The sequence below is a fragment of the Carassius gibelio genome, chromosome B19 (genome assembly GCF_023724105.1).
Source record: "Carassius gibelio isolate Cgi1373 ecotype wild population from Czech Republic chromosome B19, carGib1.2-hapl.c, whole genome shotgun sequence".
Taxonomy (NCBI): Eukaryota; Metazoa; Chordata; class Actinopteri; order Cypriniformes; family Cyprinidae; genus Carassius; species Carassius gibelio.
The window spans coordinates 29,083,241-29,101,279 of record NC_068414.1 but is presented as its reverse complement, the minus strand read 5'-3'; the positions used below and the strand labels follow the sequence as shown (position 1 = coordinate 29,101,279).

At 35.5% G+C, this 18,039-nt stretch overlaps 2 protein-coding genes across 7 annotated transcripts in view; both read right to left on the bottom strand.

The window, feature by feature from the left end:
- Nucleotides 1-927: 927 nt before the first annotated feature.
- On the bottom strand, nt 928-9,558 carry LOC127978815 (zinc transporter ZIP4-like). 2 transcript variants are annotated; one of them, XM_052583731.1, is made up of 13 exons: nt 9,469-9,558; nt 9,240-9,337; nt 8,503-8,802; nt 8,184-8,373; nt 7,072-7,205; nt 6,499-6,670; nt 5,516-5,688; nt 4,767-4,925; nt 4,325-4,417; nt 3,911-3,965; nt 3,224-3,376; nt 2,747-2,934; nt 928-2,138 (listed from the first exon to the last, which is right to left on the bottom strand). In XM_052583731.1, exons 3-13 carry the CDS (start codon nt 8,737-8,739, stop codon nt 2,010-2,012), a joined length of 1,683 nt encoding a protein of 560 aa, XP_052439691.1. In that variant the 5' UTR covers nt 8,740-8,802; nt 9,240-9,337; nt 9,469-9,558; the 3' UTR covers nt 928-2,009. The 2 variants fall into 2 exon arrangements, with proteins under 2 accessions (XP_052439691.1, XP_052439690.1); XM_052583730.1 differs by having other exon boundaries at nt 9,240-9,529.
- Nucleotides 9,559-12,662: 3,104 nt separating this feature from the next.
- Nucleotides 12,663-18,039, bottom strand: part of oxr1b (oxidation resistance 1b) — a 44,230-nt gene continuing 38,853 nt past the window's right edge. For 4 of the 5 annotated variants that reach the window (XM_052585228.1, XM_052585230.1, XM_052585229.1 and 1 more), the window contains 5 exons: nt 15,272-15,391; nt 14,842-14,994; nt 14,426-14,521; nt 14,255-14,328; nt 12,663-14,170 (listed from right to left, as the gene is read on the bottom strand). In XM_052585228.1, the coding sequence (XP_052441188.1) occupies nt 14,035-14,170; nt 14,255-14,328; nt 14,426-14,521; nt 14,842-14,994; nt 15,272-15,391 (579 nt within the window). In that variant the 3' untranslated portion in view covers nt 12,663-14,034. Of the gene's footprint in view, nt 14,171-14,254; nt 14,329-14,425; nt 14,522-14,833; nt 14,995-15,271; nt 15,392-18,039 lie in introns of those variants that run through there. The other variant, XR_008158828.1, reaches the window with a different exon arrangement.

The following is an 18,039-nucleotide window of genomic DNA, read 5'->3' as shown; positions in this document are numbered from 1 at the left end:
AGTACATATAAAATCCCTAAATGCATTGGCTTTATAATGAAATGGTTCATAAAAAATACTTGTCTACTTTTTTTTCTTTTATCAGAAATCAGCTGATAATTGCTTCTGTTAAATATTAACTCTTACGAAAAATATAGTTTGGGAAATGTATCAAAAGTGGTTTCTTAATATAAAGTTTTGTGGAGTCTGTTTAACAGATCAGGACTTCCACGCTAAGAACTGATGGTCTGAACTGTAGAAGAGTCTTCCTCATTTCTCAGTACAAGGAAACAGTGTTGTGTGTCAGGTATATGTGCTGTACTTGTGTCCTTCACGTCAGCTCGTTTGGCTCAAGTTCAGTCGACTCAAACTCACCTGTGTTTCACATTATGTGGAGAGAATATAATGGAGACAAACTTTATACAAGAATAGTTCATTCAGATATTTGTTTGAAAGATGCATCATAGATACATTAATGAATCACAAGGGTTTTATATGTTAAAAACATGTTAAAATGGTTCATTTCCGACCCTTATACAGAGCATTTCCGAGTAATGCCTTAATATGTAGTTAGCTTTATTATTGTGTAAACCCCATTCAATTATTTTAAGTGGCATGGTTTTTTTCAAGGTTTGCAGTTATTGAACTGTATTTTAAATTGGGTGTGAACTTGTGATATATCAGAAACACCAGTCATTGTCCTGCGTTTTAACAAGTCTCATCATCTAATGAGCACTTAAGTCGAGTGAGTCAGAAAACAGGATTTCAGGTTTGAAGACGAGGCAAAATCATTGGCTTTACGAAAGCACTGTAAGCCCTGCAATCTCGAACATGACATAATACACTCACATACATAAGACCATAATGCTGAATGGACTCTTTACATAAAGTTTATGAAAGAACAAAGACTATAAGTGAATATTTTCAGGCTATGACAAAAGCTCCAGATCACCATTAGTTGATTTATTCACAGGTTTAATCACTACACACCAGGACAGAAACTCACTTCATACTAGCAGAATTTCATGAATCAGTAAAATCCATGTATCAAGTGTATCTTACAGTACATTTTTAACCCAATTTCCTCTTTACAGTACAACACCGAAACAACAGTAAATTTACAGATTACAATTAACTAGTTGAAGAAGGACAGGAACCTTATGAGAAAGTGCTGATGGCCATAAAAAGTCATTTATTGACTGTAAATAAAGTGACTCGCATGGCTGAGTTATCAGTTGTTAATGTTTATTTCTAATAAGACTTGTATTTGAAAACCTGAAGAAAATGTACAGTAAGTGATGTTTTAAAAGGTATTACAATAACATTCTCAGAAATAATGTTAACATATGTAATAGTAATTATTTTCCCAACAAAAAAATTAAGTATTTAAAAATAAAAACAAGGTTTTAAAAATATTCAATTTCAGAATCATGGCAGCACTAAATTGCTTACTATTTGCACTGTTTAACCTGTTAAATGTCACCCCGTCCCGTATACGGGACACCTACGTTGACTATACTATATTACAATCAAGTTTAATCTAATCTTGACAAACTATATATCGTTGGAAAGGTCTAAGACTCACGAATATATATTATACCAATATTTTTTGTAAAAAATTATGTAGGAAAAGTAATAGATCAATTTATGACAAGAGTGCACCCTCAGAAATCTACATTACAAAAGGAGTTTTGACCTTTGTTTAAAAATAAGACTTCCTTGTTGCCTTTTTCTCTATCACATTTTAGAAATCATCAGAAGTTATATATCACTAGAAAACATAAAATTTCAAAATTCATCCTTCAAAACCCATTTTAAAATCAGACATTGCATTACCATGTAAATGGCACATCAAAATCATGTTACAAAATGTTTTCAGACATGAATTATAAAAATTTAGGTTTGTATCATGCACATTCAAGTCTATCTTCAAAAACGTGAGTGACAGTTAACAGGTTAAATGACAATCCCATAAACATTAATCGAGGAAGAAAATATGATGATGCACAAGTACAATCCTACATCATTTCTTAGATCCCTATCTGATCTTCATATAAAGACAGGAGTAATAAAATCCCCCATCCCGTCAACAGACCCAGATTTTGCAGCAGAAATATCAGCCACGGCTTTTTACTGTCCACATGAATCATAGATGGAAGCTAGACAGGAGAAAACAAATCATTGGATCACACTCGAATGCTTCAAATGTTTATGTTTAACATTACACACTATGAAAGATGCAGGACATTAAATATTTTTCATGTTTCATCATCCACACCTTCAAGTTGTTTCAAACCTCTTGATGGTTTGAAATATGATAAATTGATGGTAGCCATTAACCTCCACAGTAAGGAAAAAATACAATGGAAGTCGATGGCTACCGTCAACTGCTTGGTTAACAACAATCTTCAAAATATTATACACTGTCTATAGTTTATATCTCACTATTTTGTTTGTATCTTGCAATTCTTCAGAATTGTGAGGCCAAAAATTATTACCAGTAAATTTATTTATTTTTTTGCAAGGAAGAAACCAAAAGTCTGAAGTGCATGATGTCAACTTGGAATTTTTCGGGGGGAAAAAAAATCAGAATTTTAAGTTTTGATATCTCACAATAAAAAAAAATATATATCAGAATTGCGAGAAAATAAATCTGGATATTTTCAATTTTTTTTATTTATTTATTCCTATTTGTTATTCTGCAGCAGAAACAGGCTTCCATGTTCTATAGAAGAGTTCCAAAAGAAGCAGGAAGTGTTAAACGTACCATGTCTGCGAGGGCGATGTAGAGGAAGAAGCCGGCGGTGATGGCAGAGATCCACTCCTCGGCGATGGTTTGAGTGGAGACGGACAGGGCGATGTACAGGCCGATGAAAGAGGTGAGAGCGCTGCCCACGTTCAGCAGCAGAGCCTTTCTCACCGACAGACCGCAGTGTAACAGGATCGCAAAATCACCTGCCCAAACACAAAAACAACCTCAGAAATGTCATCAAGGAATCCTAATTATTTAGCATCATGAAAAAAGCAGCATATAACAAGCCCAGTGCCATTTGTTTTGATTAGACCTTAATGTAACCTACATAGTGTTACTGCACAAACCTGTTAAGGGTATGAAGAAAACCAAACCTCAAATGTTCATAAAAGGAATATTTAAACAACATTCAAACAAGCTCTTATTTTCTAGTTGTTTTTAATGCACGTTTTGTGGCTAGATTAGAGTTTCTCTCAGATAAACGTATCTCACCTAACTCGTGTGGCAGCTCGTGACACAAAACGGCCAGCGACGTCGCCAGTCCTGAGCGCCACGACACGGAGAACGCGGCACCCATGGCCAGACCGTCTGCGAAGTTATGAATCCCGTCACCAATGGTGATCATAAACGGCAGCAGACGCTTCTCTGAGAGACAGGAGAGAGATACACACTACTGTTCAAAATCAGAAATCACATTATTCAATGACAGACATCACCCGAGCAATCAAACTAATAATAATTCAGCAAAATTAAATACACACACACACAGAGACACTCACGTGTGTTACCATTTAAATTTACATTTTACAATTTCATTTAAAAATTTTATAATACCTATATACAATGTAAATAAATATTAATTACATATATAATAATAATCTAATCTTTTTTTCACCATTTAAATGTAACAAATGTTTTTTTTTTTTATGAGAATCTTGCTTGTCATGAAAATAAACACCTCTATTCATAAAAACTGTAATAGTAGCTCAATTATACTAAAATAACACTTGTATATGCATTAGTATTCAAACATATGTCAGCAGACACCTTTAACAACCGTGTAGTGTGTGTGTAAATGTTACTTTACACCCTTAAATGTGTCGTGTTCCATCACAAACATGTCGTTAACTCTAACAGGCGTGTAATTATTTACAGTCGTGTCTGACGCAGACTCCTGACCTCGAGTGCTGCTAATGGGCTCCAGGAGGGACTTCTCGTTGTTTTGCCCATCCACCTAAAATCAGGACAAACTGACAGTGTTACAAAACTGATGATCACAGAGGAAGACAGTAATATCTCTCCACTGATAAGCTCAAAAAAAGACATGTTATGAAAAAAAATTATATGCATACTAAGTATTTTTATCTAAACATATACACAGAAAAAAATAAATTTCTGATTCACATAACAATCAAATCTCAGCCTACTGTCTGTAAATCCTGAAATGCCCTTATTTCCAACAATTACTGTCTGGGTTTGTGAAACATGATTTCACCTGACCTCCTCAGGGAACACTAGTTCTGTCTATTTTAGTGTGTTTGTGTAGTGATTTGTGACATCATTTCTTCATTCACACAAAGAAGGCTTTCTCACCAGCTCGTCTTGTGAGGCGGAGTTGTTGTTTCGCTGTGTTCTCCTGCTCTGGAACATCTGCAGAACTTTGCTGTGGTTGTGAGGGTCTGACTCCTGCAGACACAAGACAACAGCAAAGACAGACCCTTCAAGAACAGCCAGGTCATTTGGCAGCCATCGTAAAGCAAGACATCCAAGCAAAGCCAGCCTGTTTTCATGCACTGATCAGTTTCAAGATTTTGGGCTATTTTGTTTCCATGAGATTATTTTTGATTAGTGGAAAGAAAATATAAAAAATACACAGTGTCTAAATTTACAATCCCTATCTACATTCTAAAGGATTTCAATAACATACTGTATATCATTCGTCTGATTTTTATTACTTTTTTCAGAGAAAGCATTTTCCGATTCCATTTTTTTTTAAATGAATTTATGGTGTCTGAAGAGATTTGACATCACTCACTCCATCGTGATGATGACCGTGTCGAGTGATGATGGCGAAGATGCTTTCCATCAGAAAGAAAACATAGATGCCCCCAATAACCACCAGGGGTTTGTAAATATAGTCCAGGTTCTCTTCCTCATGGCTGTGTCCTTCTTCATGCGCATGAAGACCTAAGAACTACACAAACACAATCAGTCACAAAGCAACGAAATCTAAAGGAATAGTTCACCCAAAATGAACATCTGTTTAAAATGAACTCACCCTTAAGCCATCCGAGATTTAGGTGATATTAATTATAACAAGATGTAGGGAAATTTTGCATCACAGTACTTCACTTGCTCATCAGTAGATAGAAAAATGTTGCTTCCAGAAATCTATAATAATGGTTTCTCTCATCTGAATCAGGACTTTCTAACTGCAGGAAGTGTTATTATGGATTATGGTATTTTGGCCAGAAGCGATGGTTTCAAGTCAAAAATCCACAGCTTTTCACAAGACATTAATTGATTGACTAGAGTGGTTTGGATTATTATCATCATTCTGACGGCACCCATTCACTGCAGACAATCCATTGCAAGTGATGTATTGATAAATATCTCCAAATCTGTTTCAATGCAGAATCAAACACATCTACATCTTTGATGACCCAAGGTTGAGTACATTTTCAGTCAATTTACTGTACTCTTACTGTTCGGTTTATTTCCACTGTTGCATTAAATGAAGTCATTTCTAAGTCTAAGTCTAAGTCTTTTTTGCCGGCTGCTCACCATGGGAAGGAGATGCAGAAGAGCGTCCCCCGTGAGGGAACCTACAGCCAGACTGATGCAGAACTGGATGCACATCTGAAAGACTTGCGTGCACCTGGAGAACAGCAGCACCACGATCCCAAACATGGCCATCAGACAGATGACAATATTGGCGAGAGTGGCATATCCATATCCTGGGCACAAAGGGCTTATTCAGAGATTGTAGAAAGAGATCACTATGTCCCAGGTATGACTGGTTTTTGTTAACAGCTACAGGTCACACAGACGGAATGCCAACTTTCTTCTTCTCCAGGAAGAGATGGTTACTAAAATAATCAGTCACAGTGTCTGGGAATTTTTCTAGATCTCCTTGTTCTGCTGAGTCCAAGAGATTGATGCCAACAAAAAGATGCTAACAAGAACTAAATATTGCGGGAGAACCAGAAAAGCCAGCAGTCATGTATCACCGTTGTATAATGTGTCATGTTTCTGATACACAAACTAAATGTAAGCGATCATCTAAACTTTCACTATCATTGCCAAGTACATATAACAAAAGCTCTTTCTAGTTGTAGTATTTTTATAAGGTTTTTAAGATGTTATGCTACCATTCAAATGTTTGGGGTCTGTAAGATTTTTAACGTTTTAGAAAGAAGTCTCTTAAGCTTACCAAGGCTGCATCTCTCCAAATTATTTTTCTGTCATTTTGAATATTTTATATATACCTATACGCACAAAACATCAGTACTACTGTGTATTGATGTTTGCCACTCCCATCAAATTAAAATGGCTTTACATAATTTTTTACAAAATTAAAAAAGACATCCTGCAGTTCATAATGTTTTGCCATCAGGTCAACCACTGCCATTTGCAGATTACATGTTTTGGTTTGTTACTGTTTATTAGTTATGTTTCTGGACTTCACAGGTCTAGCTATGCTAATGCTATGCAACTCAGACTAACTGTTGAATGACGGTCTGATGGTGTAAACAGAGGTCACTCACTCTCAGCGGTGCTCAGAGAATCAGGGGTCACGTGGGTGAAAGTGATCTCAGAACAGCTTCCACTGAGGATCTGCTGAATCAGAGCAGGACTGAGCTGTGTGAACTGATCTCTGGTCAGCGATGAAGAGTTCAGCTGGTAGATCCTCAGAAGGTCTTCAGTGCTAAAACACATCTGTGGGCAAAACAACCAAAAAAATCTGAGACATGCATATATTAAAACAGATTATTTGGATTCACTTACTTTCTGTCTCTGACAAGCATACATGCATGACTGTGCACTATTATTAGTTCTATGGATGTCAAATGACAGGGCTTTTTTTTTTTAGACGGCTTAATTTCACTCTAATTGTCTTTACAGAGAGATTGCATGGTCTCAGATTGCACCATATGTCACAACATCCATCAAGACATCTAAACATCAATTATTAAGGTTGATTTGTCATGTTTCAGGCCTCAGAATAATTTATTGCCCATCTGAATGATTGTTCTCTTTATCAAACTCTAAATGATTCGATTTCTGCAGCATGCATTGATTTCTCATGATGCCTCAAAGCAAACATTGCTGTATCTTGCCGTGTCCCAGCTGCTGTTGTTAGGGTGATCGTCCTGATGACTTTGTCCGGGGGTCGGTCTGCTGCGGTGGGGTTCATCCTCAGTGTGGGCATCATCATGGACCTCTCCGCCCAGGTTTAGTGCCTTCAGAAGCTCTTCAAAATCGGAGTAACAATGGCATCATTAAAAACAGAGCACAAATGTTCAGTATTAAACAAAATACTGCTTAATGCTTCACTTCAGAAAACACTAAAGAAAATGAACAAGTATTAAAAACATGAAGCTGCAGACAGAAGGACATTTTGAATTTCTGTATTAACCGTTTGTGCAAGAAAATGCAAGGTTATGTGGTCGATTCCCAGCTGAGATGCCTGAACTGATCAAATCAATGGAAAATTATTTTAATAAAGAATCTGTCAAATGCATAAATACATAATAAATGCAAAAGCCAAATGACGAAAGATTAAGTCCTGTTTCCTGAACAGTTTATCAAAATTAAGTGAGTTTGTGCATAAAACAATTTTAAAAACTTGCATCATATTTATATATATTGGATATTGTTCTTGTTCGAAGCATAAACCCTATTAATTTTGACCTTTTTTATTTTATTATTTTCAGAAAACAAAACCTGATTGTATTAAGTCAGTTTCCATCTCATGTAAATGTATTTTGACTTAAGATGTTTAGATATTTGTAATGGAAAAGATGACAAAAATACTAAATGAGAAAATATTTTTCTAAAGAAACTATCATTTGAAAAGTTGAAAAAGCTATTATAATTTATTACAATGTAAAAATAATGTGATCTAAAAAAAAAAAAAAAAAGTCACTTAAAATAAATAGATAAATAAATAAACAAACATTAACTGAAATTAAATATATATATTAAAAAAACTAAAAATCTAAAAATATTCAAACTATTATTAAAAGCTATAATATTATACTAATTATACTAAAATAACATTGGAACGAAGTCTAAAAAAAATGGCAACTTTTATTGGTGTGACATTATTCTGTCACATTAAAACATATTTTTGCTTGAATGTTTTAGCAAAAAAATAATAATAATATTTCCACAACATGAAACACATTATAGGTAAATAACATTATCAGGATTATCAAAACAGTCATACCATGAAGTGTAAGATTATCAGAGGCAAAATGTCTGAAGATGTAATCCAGAAAGTACTCTTGCTCAGGAAGGACAAGTGATCTCATACAGTCTCCAAGTAAAGCATGATAGATGATATTTGCAAAAACAGCGTCCAGCTCTACGTGATGATCACCGCTCTCTTCCAGGATGTCTTTTAGTGAAAGACAGGACTGAAAAATGTGGACAAACTAATTACAGATGTGTCTTAACATGTATCACAGCCATGTTACTTATACATACAGTAGAATGGTGCTAAATGATTAGCCCTTTTAGTTTAATCCTAAATTGTAGTTACTGACCTCATTTGTGTCTGGCTGATAGTATTTTTCCATTTCATCAAACAGCTGCTCCAAACCCTCATATTCTGTGGCACTGATCTCATTAAGACTGCTGGTGGTGTTGTCGTGGCCTAAGATCATTTGGATGAAGTGATGGGTCTCCTTGACCCAGCGGCCCTGTCGTATGGCCCCGCAGGTCTCCAGTGGAGAGCTCAGGAACAGACAGCATCCAGGGGCCAGGGTGAAGAAATCCTCCATCTGAAGCCCCTGTGAGCTGCTGTAATTACTCAACAACTGGTGCAGATGTTCAACAGACAGGCACTTTATACAGGAGAGAAAGAGAGTGAGTTCAATATCGGAGTCTGAAACTGGAACACATTAGCAGTTAAAGTTTCTGCATTTTCATTTGGCTTTTACAAATGTGAAACAGATACCTGTGATGAAGAAGTCATGAGATGTCTCATAAAATGTGATTTGCTGGTGTAGGGACCAGTCTTAATGATTCTTAAAAATGCTTAATTTTTCCCTTTTTTCTATCTTTTTTAATATCTTATAAAACAATTTTCAAATTATGAGCTGGTGATGTTCTTTGCACACTGAATGCTCTCTTCTTCATAAAAGATCTTTAACGTAATATAATGTTTTTTTTCCCTAATAAATAAATAAATATGTATTTATGTCTTTAAAACATCGCATTTCACTTATCACACACACAGTAAAAAAAGAACGGGGCTTAAAGTTCGTAAAATCCGTCCTACCTTTCCACACGACACACCGGAGCACTGCACGCGGTTCTCCAGCAGTTCAAACACCGAGAGAAGCGCATCCTCCGTGAGGAACTCTTCACCTGGAGACACTAAATCCAAAATGTTTGCGTAAATGTCTTTTTTATCGCCACGCGCGCCTGTAAACAGACTGAGGCAGGTGACACAGAACAATAAAACTCCTGTTGTCTCCATGGTGTATGGTGTCTGTTTTGCCGTTAACCTTATTGCACGCAGACTCTCCACAGCACACAGGAGCTTCACAGTTCCTCACACAAGTGATCGTGTACCTGTTCAGGTAATAATACTCAACACTTAACGCTGATTGGTCAACAGAAACTCCTCTCATCTGAACATAGGGCTTCGAGTTACGGGAACTTTTTTTTTTTTTTTTTTTTTTTTTTGAGCAGTTTGTAACCTTTAAGTTAACAGATCATTGGCAAAAGTGGGAGAGTGAAAAATATGTTTGTTTTAAATGCATAAAATAGGCTACATTTAGATCAACTTTCCTCTATTAAAATAGTACTTTGATGTTTTTTTTTCTTTGCATGACATCCTCATTTTAATTGTACAGTTATTTCACTCTAGACTTCGTTTTAATATATATATATATATATATATATATATATATATATATATATATATATATATATAATGTCGCCCTCTGTAGGTTTTGAAAGTATCTGACAGTTATTAAGATTATGCACAGAATTCAACATTGTACAATTCGAAGTTGAAATGTAATGAAAATGCCATAACTAAGCCAATGTATCTATCTAAAAAAATACCTCAGAGCCATAATTAATTACGCTTTTATTCTTTCTTTTTAATTTATTTAATATAAATGTATTTGGTTTTTAATGTATGCATTTTTACTTTATTTATTATTATCTATTATTATGTCTACCTACTGTTTATTAGGCTATATGACATTTGACCTATAATACATATTTCTTTTAGAGTCAGTTAAAGGGTTGGATGCATTCATCGTGAATGGGTATAGCAGTTTTTCTGGTGGGAAAGGGATAATACAATACTTTTTTTTTACCTTACAAATGGTTGACAAAAGCAAAAATACTATGAAATCAATTTCATATCATCACGTCTTAAAAGACTATTTTTTTTTAATCAGCACCCCAATAGTAATGAACAAGTATTGGGATTCGTTTGGCAAATATGATGGAGGATGGTGTAATGTGTCCAAATATTTCCATAATATGCCAAAAATATTGTATATTAAAGAGTGATAAACTTGGGTGACTTCAAAAGCATAACTTTATGAAATTATGGTAAAACAATATGGTTAAATAATGATTACATTTATTTAGCCTAACTTCATAAATCTCAAAATACATAGTATAGTAATTATAAATGACTTTTATTATTGTTGTGAGTCATTTAAACAACCTCTGTAATGTTTTATGACACAGACTTAGATAGAAGTCTTAGAACCACATTATTTTAAAATAGATTTAACTTATCCTCTACGCCTGGAGTTTTGTTTCTTGGAGATGCTTAAGCATGAAGCATCCTTTAACTGGCGGAGGGATGAGCGTAGCTTCTGCTTCTGGAATTAAAACAGAGTTAATTAATTCACGGTCATATTTTCAAAACCTTGTATTAAAAGGTGATTGTGAAAACTTCCACTAGAGGGAACTCAATCCAAACGCTCATCATCAGAGACTGGCCTCTTATGTTATTGACTGCTGTACATTGAATAGAACCACAAACACTTGCAGATTATGTTAATATACATTATCAGACCATTTTAATCATAACAAATAATAATAATAAAGTTTTGTAGTCTTAATATTATATCTTATAGAAGAGGCTCCTTGTGCTATTTTCAATTGGGAGGGGAGTTTGCCTCTGGATCAGTTGGACTGCTTTCTATGTAGGTTCAGACTTCATCACCATCAGATATGTAGTTCTAAATTTACATAAACATTGTCTGCATACTACATCTAACATCTATGTCGATCACCAGGTTGAACCCCTGCCCCATGACACCGATCGATCAAAACAGGACAAATCAGAAGTGCTGCTGAGGAGCATGGGAATTCTTTATCATGCATGTGCGGTCATATTCCCTTTCATATTTTCGAATTTAAATACCTCTTTTATGGATTTAGGCCTTTGAAATAGTGTTTACTATCACATGACTCAAAATGTGCATACTTTTTTTTTACTAAAACTGTACTGTGTATGCATTTCACAGAATTCACATGTAATCAATTTATTTTAAGTTTGGTTTCCATGATGGTGGAATTATGGTTTTAGTGGCCTGAAGATTTTAACAAATTATCCCCTACAAAACGCTGTAACGTTTTGTGAAAAATGGGTCTCTTAGACTATGATCTGTGCTGACAAAGGGGTTAGAGAAAACTGAATGTGAAAATGAATTTACAATCAATCTTTGAGGAAAATTAAGATGCATGTTCAGTTCAGTAGTTCAGTTCCAATGGCAAGTGTTGTTTTCAAAGTTCTCCAAGGTTAAAGGAATAGTCCAGTTTGATGAAAATTTGCTCACCCTCTGCCATCCAAGACATAGTTTGTTACTTCATCAGAACAGATTTGGAGAAACCTAGCATTACATCAATTGCTAACCAATAGATCCTCTGCAGTGAATGGGTGCCGTCAGAATGAAAGAACATACAGCTGATAAAAACACCACAATAATCCACACCACTCCAGTCCATCATTTCACATTTAATGAAGTAAAAGGCTACATGTTTGTAAGAAACAAATCCATCATGAACACATTTTAACTTTAGACCATCACTTCCATAATCTATAAAAACAGTTCCTCCAATGAAAAAGTTAATTCTCTGTTGTCGTCCTAAAGAAAAAAAAAGAAAAAAAAGAAAGAATTTGTTTCTTGCAAACTCATAGCTTTATCAATAGTACATTGATGCAGTGAAGCAGCTGTCTGTGGGTCAACACTGTGTATTCTCATGGATTCATATTTGAAATAGATTTTGCAGTAAATGTGACCATACTTAAAGGCAAAATTGCACGAGCGAAGATGTTTATTGTCAATATTGCAGCGATGCACAAAAGTGCCACTCACACAAAGGTCATCTTCAAGTCAAACAGCTTTCTGTTTGTCATCATGGTGAATTTGAAAGAGCATTTGAAGCCTAAATTTTGAGTCCAAAATTTTTGCATGTGTTTTTTTTTTTGTATCCGTCATCCTTTCCTACCAAACTACTTGCTACGGATGCATAAACAGAAAATTGGACCTGATCCAAATTTTTTTTTTTTTTGACGGATACAATTTCAGAGGCAGTGTGTAAACATGATTGACTTAATGCGAGGTTGTATTTATTTTTGTAATATCCAAAAATTTTGTACGACACTTTCAGACCTTAAGTTTTCCTCCTTCATGCATGCACACACAAAACCACCAAAACACCATTATTACATAGATTTTATTGTGATTAATACATTGATACATAATCGTGGATCTTCAAGAGGATTAATGACATTTCCTTGAGCCTCCACATGGGCATCAAATACTGGAAGACCAACAATGTGCAGTTGGCCCCAGAAGGGTTTCCGAGTCCTTCGGCTTCACGATCCCACATCATGCAGAGAGCATCAGACCTTCACTGCAAGACATCTGCTCTGACAACAGATGCACGCAGTCGGATCAAATGTTTGGGCATGTTTTCAGCTGGCCACAATGGGAAACTGACATTTCTTGGCTAAACTTTAAGTCTGAACACTGCTAAAAGAGTCAATTTCCCATAACTTCCCAGTTTTTCCAACAACTTTTGTGTCGATGTGCCTCTTTGTAAATGTTGCAGTAACTCCTCATGATCGCTGACAGCAGTCATCCTTAAGCCCCAGAGATGGGCTCTGGTTGCACCAATCATTTCATCACCCTCAAACGCCCAGGTCACCTTATATACGGTTCCCAGGTTACCGTTGAGAAGAAGAGCCCGTCTCAAGAGACCGGCTACCTGATGAAAACTCCACGTTCACATTGGATTAGCGTTAATGTCATGTGCATATAGAAATTTACCTACTAGAACAAATTTACAAGGAAAGTAGCGCAAACCATATCACTGTCACACATAACAGCAATATGGGAAGTAGTTATGTACACAGTACACTAATAAAGGTATAAATATATAATTGCTATATGTATTTATATATGTATATATACTCCTTCAGATGCTCCACCCACTAAAATGGCTTCCTTAAAGCCAAACGAAGGACTTGCAGGAAAGCATACGAACATGAAAAGGGCACCACATGTGAATTTGCATGTTACTCCACATTTTTACAGCAACACAGTACTGAATATTACATTAAGTAGTGGCTTTTGAGTATATAGAGCCTGTGTGAGTACACAGACACAGATAAATAATGGGGTTTTGAGGTTAGATATTTAAAGTGCTTGAAATAGATGCAATGCTACAGTTGAAGAAAGTAGTAGGACTGAAAACCCATTATTTTATGACTCCTTGGAGGGTCTGGAGCTACATTTCTTTTGGAAAGTTCTACAACATTCTGATTAAGCCATTAGCGCCCTTCCTTATCCTCAAAACTAGAGGACCTCAGGCTGCAAATGGTTAAAGAAACTTTCAATGGGACACCAGCAAAGAACAGCCACCCATGCTGACCATTTGCAGAAGTGAAGGACAGTGTACGCTGCCTCTATCAGGGCTTCTTAGGAGCCAAGTGGAGGGTGTACAATTAGTTATTGGGGTCTAGTGATGTGGCCTTATAACCACGCTTTATTGTGAACCGAGTCTGTGAGGTGGAGGTGGGGGTTAGTTTGTTATTCAAAGGCCCATATTTCGATGTCCTGCACATAGAAGTCCTCCGTTTTCGAGAGCATTGGATTTCCAAAAGTCTTACATGAGTGAGTTCTGCCATGATAGAGGTCACCATCCAACCACAGCCCAAATTCACCCCTAAAAGTACAAAATAAGAATTCATTTATACACTATACAGTATACAGTTTGTGATAAATGAAATATGCCAAATTATTTACATACCCTCCACCACCAAAAGCCAAGGAGTCCATATCTCCTTTGATGAAGAACATATTGTCACCAGTCCATTTGAAGACCTAGAGAAGTTCAAGTTGTTTAATGCAATGCAAACACACACACACACATATTCTCCATTTAAGACATACATGTATAATTAATTAATTTGTTCCCCACCTTAAATTCTGGACAGAAGGTGAAAACGAATGTCTCTCCAGTGCCATAGAAGCCATCACTGACTTTAAATGGCTCTGAAGCGAGAGCTCCAAACAGCTGCAAAAAATAAGATTTTTTTGAATATTTGATTAACTTCATACTGTGAAAGCCATGCTTTACAAGACTATGTCATTTTCACAATCCACACATACATATTTCCAGAAACAAGTTTCAAAACAGCCACAAGACTGACCAAAATGCTTCACAGTAAGAAACTCCATAAAATTTGTTAATACAAAAACTGCAACCAGAAAATTAAATGACAGAGAGGAAATGCAATAGCCAAGAATATAATCCTAATTGGCCAATGAAAACGAATGGGTTTTTCAAAGAAAAACCACACACTTTAGCTAAAACCCAGAAGCTTACACTTATACCTCTCCGTCACTGTCCTTGATCACCATGAGTACCGGGGAGTCCTGGGCCTGCATGGCGCGGTACAGGCTCTTGATGCTCATGCCGTGTTTGGATGTGCTGAACACCAGAGACCAGGGATAGCCAATCGTCCTGGGGGGGAGGTGCTTGGCCAGCTGAGGATTGGAGTTACAGGCCAGAAATGAGTAAAGAAAAGCCCCAAAAGATCAGGACAGCACAGAAAGGGCACATGGAAGCAACTTCAAGTAAATGTATAATACAAATAAAGGCCTCTGGGAGCCAATTATACAACAGCTGAAATGCCACAAGTGTATAATGAAAATGCCACAAGAGTCCCATGAGAGCTAGCCCAAAGTTAAGGTGCATCAGAGTTTAAATATGATAAGGTCAACATATACTGTAGATATGGAGCCAAAATCAACTATAACTTGCCTTTTCGATCTGATCAGGTTGCAGAAGGACACTGGGCTCGTTCAGACTGGGCCTGAAGGATTCGGGTTCTGGGTCACTCTTCACCATGTGTTTGGAGTTCACCTCTTCCTTGGTTGTGATCTGATTCAAAATGGAAAGAAAAAGAGCTGATAAATAGGATCTCACTATTTGATTATTCCTAGATTTCACTAACATTCTCTTACACTGAGAGCACACAAATGTGGACAATCCGGTATATTTAAGGTTAGATTACTTTAGAAAACTTTAAAATAACACACGGTTCATTCGTTCTATCTATCATTTGTTCCATCCATCCTTTTTATATATTCCTCATTTACTCACTCCATCTTTAATGCTTGTTCATTCTATCTAGCATCCATTCATTCTATAGTTTGAAATATCAGTTGACCTTTTGCTTATTCGTTTATCTATCATTCTTTCGATCTATCCTTCATTAATTCTATCTATCAGTCGTTTATTTGTTCTATCTTTTGTTCGACCTTTTATTTGTTTGTTCTACCTGTTGTTCATTCAATATATAATTCATTCTTTCTATCATTTGTTCAGCCTATTCTTTGTTCTATCTATCGATTAGATAGATTATCACACATTATCGTCTTGTTTATGTGTTTTATATATATCTGTGATGGTATTTATTACAATATAGTTACTGTCATTTTAAAATGTTACATTTTCAAGATAATTATTTATGATTTTCATTTATACAACAGCTGAATAAAGTAAATATCGAGTAACTTACACTATCTATCTATCTATCTATCTATCTATCTATCTATCTATCTATCTAAAATGGATAGTTCCCGGTCCTTGATTCTGATTGGCTGAGCCGTGTTCGAAGCTGTTGTAAATTACTCTACAAACATACACCTTTGTTTTTTACGTTTGTTCCACTTTGTTGCAACCACAACTGATTCTGAGGAACTACATTGTTTGGTGGACGAAGACTGTTTTCATTAATATCATTACACTTTATTTGCTCTGTTTTAGTTTGTGAAACATTACTACATATATGGAATAACCGTTTTATAAAAACAATAAGCCCCATGAAGCCATGGTTTACAGTGAATTTATAACAGCTAAGGGGGTTTTAGTCATTCCGCTTCATGTCGTGCCTACCAACGCCCCTTAGCTGTTATAAATTCACTGTAAACCACAGCTTCTTGGGGCTTATTGCTTTAATCTATCACTTCCCAGCCCTGCCATGCATCATCCAATAAAAATACTTTTTTAGGACTTTAGACTCCAGGTAACTTGTACCAGTCATATCAGGTAACGTAATCTAAAACATGCCATGTAATCAGTACTTTCAAAGTAAGAGAACATTTGCAAAATTGTGAAATGGTATCATGCCCTTCCATAGAGAGCATCTAAAGCAGTACAGCTCAATACAGGAGAAACTACAGGACATGAGGAGTGAAGCTTACAGAGACACACATTTATCAGCCAAACTAATCAAGCTTTAAATCTGCTAATGTGTGCTTCTACATCGGTACAACACAACTGATGTAGACAGAGAAAGATGGATGTATGGATGGAGATCAGTGAGGTTTGGCTGGCATGAGAATGTACCGAAGGGCTTCTCTCACAGGTTAAGGAATGAGAAGTATTACCATAGTTAAGCACTGGAATAAAGGTTAGCAGGAAAACTGGGTAGTTTGCCAACAGCAATGCAAACCAAGGCAAATATCCAAGGATCACATCAAGAATTGACAATCCACAAACCTCAGATTTGGAGTTCATGTTTTTGTTTTGTTTTTTTATGGAGATTTACAAAAATATATCCAGTAAAGCCTCAAAATCTTGGATGTTTGCACTGTTTTATGTTTGCAGGGAACAGGGTTAGGGAGACCTCATCAACACACTTTCAGGATTGGGTTTTCCTTTAAAGTCAACATGAAATGACATTCACAAGCATTTTACTAAGATAATGTGATGTATTTCGGACTAAAGCATGATATTCAATAAGAAATAATGCATACAAGTTTGAGACAGGCATTAAATAAGTGCAATAATTATTAGACTGCAGTACCTACAACATGTTCCTTCTAACAATGCCTACATAGTTAACATGAACCCTTACTGCCTTGTTAAAATCGAGAAATGGAGGAGCAAATTATTATTTTTAGAATGCAAAATATAGCCATAAATAACAACTAATAAAAACAACATGCAATAAAAACTAAATGATTAAAATATATAAATTATTATAGTATACTTATTGCTAATATAAATTAAATTATTTAAAAAATAACATTTTAATTTTAAACAGTTCATTGAAATATGCTGCTGTCAATGTGGAATGATTCATTAATACAACAGCAGTGCAAGCAATAAAAGCAAAATGACTAAAATATATAACTATTATAATAATATACTTACATAATATAATACAATGCAAAACAAATATAACAATAAATATAAAATTACATTCTCATTAAAATCAGGCAGTGAATAATAATATACTTCAATAATGATATGCTATAATAATATAATAGAACAAAAATATTAAATTTTCTGATTGATCAACAAAGGTAAAAAGAAAAAGCACTAAATACAGTGAAGAATCAGGCACAATAATACTGTATGACCAGTTAAGTGTATTAAATAAAGTAAATAGCAATAAATGTAATGTCATGTTGACTTTAAGTGTGTGATGATTGCTGTCTGAACAAGCACTGCAGTCAAATGCAACTACTTTTAGACTTTTACTTGATAAAACCCTTCTGGAAAGGTCTCTGAGGGACCTG